The 8,413-nt window shown below is 38.1% G+C and overlaps 2 protein-coding genes across 2 annotated transcripts; both read left to right on the top strand.

Moving 5' to 3' along the window:
• The first annotated feature begins 318 nt into the window (after positions 1-318).
• Positions 319-1,590, top strand: LOC122293650 (protein FAR1-RELATED SEQUENCE 5-like). Its single transcript, XM_043102172.1, has 4 exons — positions 319-423; positions 507-578; positions 680-791; positions 875-1,590. Exons 1-4 carry the CDS (start codon positions 319-321, stop codon positions 1,588-1,590), a joined length of 1,005 nt encoding a protein of 334 aa, XP_042958106.1.
• Positions 1,591-1,656: 66 nt separating this feature from the next.
• On the top strand, positions 1,657-2,979 carry LOC122293648 (protein FAR1-RELATED SEQUENCE 5-like). Its single transcript, XM_043102171.1, has one exon. The coding sequence runs from the start codon at positions 1,657-1,659 to the stop codon at positions 2,977-2,979; it is 1,323 nt and encodes a 440-aa protein (XP_042958105.1).
• Positions 2,980-8,413: the final 5,434 nt, after the last annotated feature.

Genomic DNA, 8,413 nt, shown 5'->3' with positions numbered 1-8,413 from the left:
TTTAAAAATATAAATTATTTATTTATTAGATATAAGATTTAGTATCATGGGACTTTGTACACGTTAAAATCTGGCACCAAGCGAGCTGGGATATTCTTGAGACCTTTGAAGTTTTGCACACTATCTAGTTATTTTTAAAACTAGTCTATATTGATTTATTGTGTAGTGATCTTAAAAAAATTGTTGAGACCTTTGTAGTTTTGCACACTATATGAGTATTTACCAAAATTTTAATTATTGATTTATTGTGTTTACATTTATAAAAAAATATATATATCGACTTTAAATAATTTTGTAAGTCATCTTAATTTTAGTGTAATGGGGGAAGAGGAAGATAGAATGGCACCTAGGCCTTCAACATCGACTTCACAGCCAGTTTACACGCATCAAAATGATGGCTTAGGATGTCCAAACTTAGACCATGTGAGTAGGCAGGCTGATGATAGAATTTTTACATACATCATTTGACGTGCTCATGCATCTAACTAATTGCATAAAACTTGCAGCATCCTCACCATATGTCCTACCCTCTGGCGAGTAATCTGGAGGATTTTATTAGAGTTGACGATTCATTCCGGGTATATTTCTGTTTGTTACCCAAATTCCTAAAATTTACATGTTAATTTGTTTGTTTGAGGATAGCTGATTTGTTCTAGTGCTGTGCTGCTATTATACTCAGTACCAGTCCTCGAGTAATACGGAGTACTTGAGGCAAGAAACGCCCCCCGCGTCAGTTATACCAAATAGTGATGAATTTGAAGAAAATGTTGGAAGTTGTCATGATGTTGATGGTATTACCGTTTTATATGCTTGCCTTAAATAATGACTCTAATATTGAATTATTGCTAATTCATCCTTATGTTTCCATTGATAGAAATGTTCTTTGACATAAATGAAGATTTGGAGGGTACCACTGTTGTCCGGGATGATGAGGTACAAGTTGAACCACCAAGATCCGGGTTGGAGTTTGACAGTGAGAAAGAGGTTGTGGCGTACTATAAGAAGTATGCCAAGCAAGAGGGTTTTGGTGTAAGGACACAGAGGACTAAAAGAGATGATGATGGGAAGCCGGTGTATCTGACCATTGGTTGTGCCCGTAGTGGAAAGTACGATCCCAAGCCAAACAGTAATATCTTGAAGCCACGGGCAACCACCAAAACAGGTTGTAAGGCGAAGGTAAATGCAGCGCTGAACAAAAATGGAAAATGGGTTTTCACCACTATTGAGAATTCTCACAACCATATTACTGTGAGCCCCAAGAAAAGTAGACTACTGCGATCCCATAAACACCTAGATCAATACAGTCAAAGGATCTTGGAGCTGAATGATAGAGCCGGTATACGAATGAGTAAGAACTTTTATTCTCTTGTTGTTGACGCGGGGGGTTATGAGAATCTAGCTTTCCAAGAGCAAGATTGTAGGAATTACATTGACAAAGCTAGATATTTAAGGTTGGGCAAAGGAGGTAGTGATGCACTTAATGAGTATTTCAAGAGAATGAGAGATCAGAATGATGGCTTCGTTTCTAATATGGACGTGGATGATGAGGGAAGGCTAAGGAATGTTTTTTGGGCTGATGCACGTAGTTGAGCCGCCTACGAGTATTTTGGAGACGTTGTATCATTCGATACAACGTATCTAACAAATAGGTATGGTATGCCTTTTGCTCCATTCGTGGGTGTTAACCATCATGGGCAGTCCATACTATTCGGGGCTGGATTGCTATCAAGCGAGGACACACATAGTTTTGTTTGGTTGTTCCGGATGTGGTTGGATTGCATGAAGGGTAGGGCGCCGAAGTCTATCATAACCGACCAAGATAGAGCAATGAAGAATGCGATTGCTACTGTATTCCCTGAAACTCGCCATAGATATTGTTTATGGCATATCATGCACAAACTTCCTGAGAAGTTAGAATCGCACGCCAAATTCAACCTTGGGTTGAAGACTGATATCCAGTCGGCATTATATGATTCACAGACCACCACAGAATTTGAGGAGAGCTGGGGTGGACTACTTATGAAGTATGATCTTATCGGCAACAATTGGCTTCAGACCTTATATGAGGAAAGGTCCTTTTGGGTTCCTGTTTTCCTCAAGAGTGTATTTTGGGCTGGTATGAGCACAACGCAAAGGTCTAAAAGTATGAATGCATTTTTTGATGGGTATGTCCATGCTGGGACGACATTGAAGGAATTCGTCGCCCAATTCGATAATGCTCTTAGAAAGAAAGTGGAGGTCGAGACAACGGCTGATTTCAATTCTACCAACCAAACTATCCCCTGCATCTCCCCTTTCAACATTGAGAAGCAGTTTCAAAAAGTCTATACAAATGCAAAGTTTAAGGAGGTCCAAAGAGAGTTTATGGGACTAATGGGTTGTAATTGTTGGTTGGTTAGCACACAGGGGTGCATTTTAACATTTGACGTGTTGGATGAAATATCATTTGATGAGCAAACCAAAAGAGTTCATTACTCAGTTTACTATAACGAAGATGAGTGCGAGGTGAAATGCACTTGTGGTTTGTTTGAGATGAGGGGGATTATTTGTAGGCATGCACTTAGAGTTTGTCAGTTGAAGAACATTAATGTGCTGCCGAAAGTTTATTTCCTAGATCGATGGAGAAAGGACTTAAAGAGGCATTACACATTAATCAGAAGTAGTTATGATGACGTGCGGGGTAGATTAGACACGCGTAATTACGAACTTATGATCCAAAGATGTTCGAAATTAGCCGCCAAAATATCCTCAAACAATGATAAAGTCCATGCATTCCTGCACTATGTTGATGACTTTGATAAATCATGTGAAGGTTCCACATGTCAGTCGACTATCCAATCAAAGATGGCCAACCCAAAGGTGGTATTGGATAAGGGTAAAAAGATTTTAAGCCCTAACGTCGTTCGAGGGAAACGGAGACCTCCAAATATGAGGAAGGTCCCACTTGTGGAGAAATTGGCAACAAAGCGAAAAAAATAGATATTATACTAGACAACGGCTTATTTTGTTACTTGATTTTTAGTAGTTCAAATTCTAATTTGAATATATATATTTTTTTGAGATGGAACTTAGACTTGCAGGAAACTGTTGGTGGATGAAAGTGAACAGGGTGAGAGCCCAAGATCACAACCCAATCCAAGTTGAAATTGGTGGAGGGCTCAGGTAATGACTCTTAGCTTCTCGGGCCCTATCCAAAAATAGAGGAAAAAAAATATGGGTACTAGAACCAAAAACAAGCAGAAAAAGAAAGATTTGCAGGGCATATAGTACTTAATTCCCATTGATTTTTTATTGGAGATTTATTTGGGACGGTTGGAAACTTGGAAGGCATTAAACAAAGAACTTTTTGGATTTTTTTGGTAATTAATGGCTGAAAGAGATAGATATATGGGGAGATAATGAAGAAAATCTTCTTTTGACTGTAACATGTACAATCTGCTGAGGAAATAGATCCAAATCTAAACTTTTGTCATGTTAGATTCCCCAAGGGATGATCTTTTTCCTGTGCTGCATCTCGACAATTCGAACCCCTATGCTACTGGGAAGTTATTTATTGTTGTTATTGAATGACTCTTTTGGTGTGGGATGGCATGCGGATAGGATGTTTCCAAATGTACACTAAAATTTGTTTTCCATGCCAAATATTGATGGGTTGTTTTTTTTTTTTTCTACTTTTAGAATAAACATTGTCTTTATCATCTCAAAATAAATAATCATGTGGTCACAGCATGCAGACAGTGCTATTGTTGTTGCTAAATATCCTCATTTTGTTTCCACAAAAAAAACTTGCCATAGTATTTATAGAAAGATTGAGTGTATTAGGGTTTTTAGGGTGCAAGTATTATCTTGTGTTTGAGATGAGGGGTTGAAGTTAATAAACTGGTCATACAGTTGAAAGGTAGGTGCAAGCATGACAGAATGCTGTGTATATAGGTAGGCAAAGAATACAGTCAAGGGAATAAGATATTTCTGTGCCATTTAGGTGAGGCAGTTATTGCAAGCACGACCTAGCTGCCATTTCTAGCAATGTACCGAGTATTTTTTATCTGTTTTTATGTTGTTGTTAATATTGTGGCAGATAAAATTGAAGATGTCTATCTGAGGATACCTGAGTTTAATTTTAAAGTCATGTTTTCCTGCAGTACAGTGCACTGGATTCAGTCGGAATGCACTATATGCTGCCACTATATAGATCTCAGTTCGAGGAGGCTGCAACCAAAATCAAGATCTTAATGAATTTTGCAAAGACTGATTGTTTGTATTGCATAAAGTAATATTTTGCAAAGATCTAAATGTATATGTTTCATTTTAAGACTGATAGTTTGGTTCATATCTTGTACAGACCAATGGAAATGTATTAAAAGCTTAACTTGTGTTGCAGGAAAATGGCAATAGCTACTTGATGGCTGTTATTGTACATTCCAAACGTGATGAATGACTTTCCATTTTAAAGTTGATTGTTTATCTACATCGGAGATATTGGATTCTACCATATCCACAAATAGAATGTGGGACCAGATATCAACCCCTCATAAATGAGTATTTGAAGTGCCTTCAGGATGCTAGATATTTATGATAACAGTTTTGTAATCTAAACTTGATAAATGCAGCGGTAATATAATCCCTCAAATGAGTAAAAATTGATAAAACTTAATCGGGTATATACTTAGGATAGTTCCACCTTCTCCAATAACACAAATCCAAACTATTCTTCAAATCAGACGAGGATCAGTGAATGCCAAAAACAATTCTTGAAGTGCATAACAACTAAATTTAAATGCTCCAACATCCCTGTTTTGAGCAATCTCACTAAATGACACTTTGCTAAAGTCTACCAAAAATAATTTAATTGCACAAAAGTTTTTCACAGTCTTATAGGTTAACACCATACAATTTACATACATGGTCTTGATCCACAAACCATGTGCACTTCAAAAGAACCATGCAAAACCCAAAAGAGTTCACCCAACTACTTTACATAGTATTTATCCGAACCAAATAAACATGATTACAAATGTCAGAATCTAGTAGAAAATCAAAAGTTTTCGCTTTTGCTTTTTCAGATTCTTTGCCATTTCTCTCACTTTATCTTCTCGTTTCCGAACGGCATACTCGCGCTGTAATACTTCATTCCACGAAATACTTGTCGCCTTATTCTCACGGGCACGAAAATTTTCCTCTAGCAAATGAAGTATATCGGCCCATACAAAAAATTCACACCTTGCTTCTCCCTACACACAAAGAAAATTCCCAATTAATATGATAAAATACACCCAACCAGCAAACCATTACGCAAAACAAAACAAAGCAAACCATCAAATTGCTTTTATTGTTTTATAGTTTGGGCAAGCGAAAAATCTCCTTCCGGGATTTTTCGACGTGTGAGATGTCTTTAGTGGTGTTTTCAAACCACACCAACAAGTTGGAGATTCCATGACATTATCATTAAGTACAGATGATGATTGAGATGCTGACATGATTGATTCTGAAAAATAAAAAAACTGAACATTATTATCACATATTTTTATTACTGGGTTAATAGTATGTGCAAGGTAAAAAAAAAATTGCATATGATTTTAGCAAGAATGGCAATAGCTAATCGAATTTGAAGTTTAGAAAATTTATGGAGAAAAGGGCTAGCATACTGCCAAACGACAAGCGGCAAGTGTAGGAAAATGGTTGGATTTTGAGTTCAACTCTTGGCTTAAGCCAAAACCAAATTTTCTAAATTGAGTTTACAGAAGTATGCCAAATATGCATTTGTTATATTCTTAAAATCAAATCAAGTACAACAAAGAAGTAATCAATGGGAATGAGCTAAATTTTTTCCTGTTTTTGTCCACGAGAATGTGCAAACTAATAACCTTCAAAAAATTAGCACATACAACTACCATGATAGAGGTCTAACATGAATTCTAAAATAACAGTTAGAAACTAGTTACCATAAATGACACATTAAGATATATGAGAATTACACATATCAAGTGCCATATGGGCGGGTATTTTAGTGATGAAGTAATAATTTTTAATGAATTACATATGAATGTACGCAACTTCAAATACCAAGCCTAACCTATTAATTTCAGTATGTGATGAAGGACCATTTAACTTATTTTTTTGATAAGTTAAATTGGTTGTGTCATGAAGGAGCTTCAACTTATAACCTGGATAGCTAAGCTTAAAATCTTCCTTTATTCTGTTTGACGTGAACCAATAAACCTAGCCTGAACTGGAAGGAACACAAAATACTCAAAAGCCACAAGCCAAAGCCCCACAAAATGGGACGTTTGAGACCAACAACTTACAACTTTAGAGTGTCACAACTTCAATTACACAAAAGCCAGTTGTGAGAGACAAACCAAAACCAAAACCTTGGCTGAGCCGGAATTTTAATGAGGGTTTTCTCAAAGTCCACAAAACGCAGAACACCCAGAAGTGAACAATTACATTAACTACTCGAAAACTAAACCTACAAGCCAACAACTAAGCTTACACTGAGACAACCCAACTTACCAAAACACCTCAAAATACTTTCTACTGAGTTGCTCTAAAACCCAGACTCCAAAACTTCTGAACAGGTCCGACCCAAACGCACCAACCCAGAGTGCGAACAGATTCCCACCCAACTCGACCAACTTTTCCTTCACAGAAACACTATAGCCGGAATCCAAGGGAGTGACACAAGGAAAGCAAAAAGTAAGCATGCTCATACCCAGATCGTGTCACAGAGGGGCTTCACGTTGGTCTCGTTACGGACCCAGGGCTTGGACTGATCTCCTCGGGATGTCGTGGTGGGGAGGATTGAGGTCGAGGTCTGAGCTCGAAGAGGACGACGGGGAGAGTCTGGGTTTCAGAATCACGGAACGAGGGAGGGAACGGAGCTCCGGCTACATTGGGTTGAAGAACATCACGGAACGAGGGAGGGAACGTCAGTACGGCTACATTGGGTTTCAGAATCATGAAATGTTTGCTTCAACTGAGGGAGGGAACGTCCTATGGGGTCAGCACGGTCATTTCGCCCATGCCACGTGTGGTGTGCGTCGGCTGCTCCCAATAATTATTCTATATAGATACATGAAGTAGGTCTTTTAATATTAAACGAGCATTTCATGGTATTTGAGAAAAACCAATAACAATAAATGGTTCTAAGCCATGAAGTTTATACAGAAATTTTAGGGATGTATTCAAACGTGAATGCCAAGTAAAGGAGGTGCTTCCTATGGACAGGCTAGCTGTAAGAGATTGAAACTCGGATTGGTTACACAATTAAAAATTTTGTCTCATTTTATCTTAATTTATCATTATAATTTTTTTAAAATTTCATATAAAATATAATAAATAATTTACTTTTTTTTAATTTTAATATAAAATTAATATTAAAAAATTATATCATAATAATATTTTATTTATTATTATTATTTAAAACATCTAATCTCGTATATGTAAAATCAAACGGTACATAAGAGAACGAAAAGTGGAGTGAATATTAGACAAATGAGCTGGATCTAATATGTAGATGCTGGGTGGTGAGGTGCAATCCTGCAAGACATTAATTGGATGAGAATACCTTCTCGCCGGTTAGGCTGCCCAATCCCAAAAAACAGCCCCCAACTAATAGCCCTCCACGTAAGTAGTCCAATTTACATATCATGCACCCATCCTACAGAATACCAAAAACTCTTCAAAAAGCTTCCAAGTCTTCATCACGTCCTCCAAGTCCTCATCGTGTTCCAAATTGACCAGACCCAGAGACAAATCCCTTCATCTTTCTTCGTCTTCCACCCTTCGTCGTGTCCCCCTTCGTCTTCCACCCTGACCAAACCCAACGAATACCTTGTCACGACAGACTGATTACTTACTGAGCCACAACGGACTAAAAACCAAGGGTCATGAAGTCTTGAACGACGGACTGATTTCGAAAATGCCTTGCCACACCAAGCCACGATGGACTGATTTGGTGACCCCCAATCACCCATCCCAAACCCAGGGTCTTGAACAACGGATTGATTTTGCAAGCCCTCGTCGTTCGCTCTCACACTGCATGATTTTTGGTTATGACTTTCTCATAATAGTTCTATGATTTTTGGGGTTTTTTTTGCCATTAACTTCATCCTGATTATGGCACCAAGTGCTGTTCTTTATGGTCTTGTCAGTGCCTTTTTTTTCGTCATTAACTTCATCCTGATTTTCTCCCCTTTTTCACCCTCGACATAGAGACCCCATGGCTCTTCTCTCCAGCCATCCATCACCTCTCGACGCCGCAAAGCTATAGAAATCCACCCACCGTCGTTATATTGGTGCGCTCATCTGGGGTCTTGTGCTCAAACCATAGATGTGGGTCTCCTCGAACCAAAGCTAGGATGTTAAAGGGATCCCACGTACTAAGCAACATTGGACTATGGAGAAGAAAAAA

Source organism: Carya illinoinensis, chromosome 14, assembly GCF_018687715.1.
Source record: "Carya illinoinensis cultivar Pawnee chromosome 14, C.illinoinensisPawnee_v1, whole genome shotgun sequence".
In the NCBI taxonomy this organism is placed as follows: domain Eukaryota; kingdom Viridiplantae; phylum Streptophyta; class Magnoliopsida; order Fagales; family Juglandaceae; genus Carya; species Carya illinoinensis.
The sequence above is the reverse complement of the archived record's forward strand: the minus strand, read 5'-3'. Positions and strand labels throughout refer to the sequence as shown.

What these genes read in the sequence shown, in the direction of transcription:
- LOC122293650 (XM_043102172.1), top strand. Translation starts at nt 319, where the DNA reads ATGGGGGAAGAGGAAGATAGAATGGCACCTAGGCCTTCAACATCGACT. An exon ending in GATGTCCAAACTTAGACCAT is followed by an intron (nt 424 to 506) that starts GTGAGTAGGCAG and finishes TAAAACTTGCAG; the next exon opens with CATCCTCACCATATGTCCTA. An exon ending in GAGTTGACGATTCATTCCGG is followed by an intron (nt 579 to 679) that starts GTATATTTCTGT and finishes TATTATACTCAG; the next exon opens with TACCAGTCCTCGAGTAATAC.
- LOC122293648 (XM_043102171.1), top strand. Translation starts at nt 1,657, where the DNA reads ATGCCTTTTGCTCCATTCGTGGGTGTTAACCATCATGGGCAGTCCATA.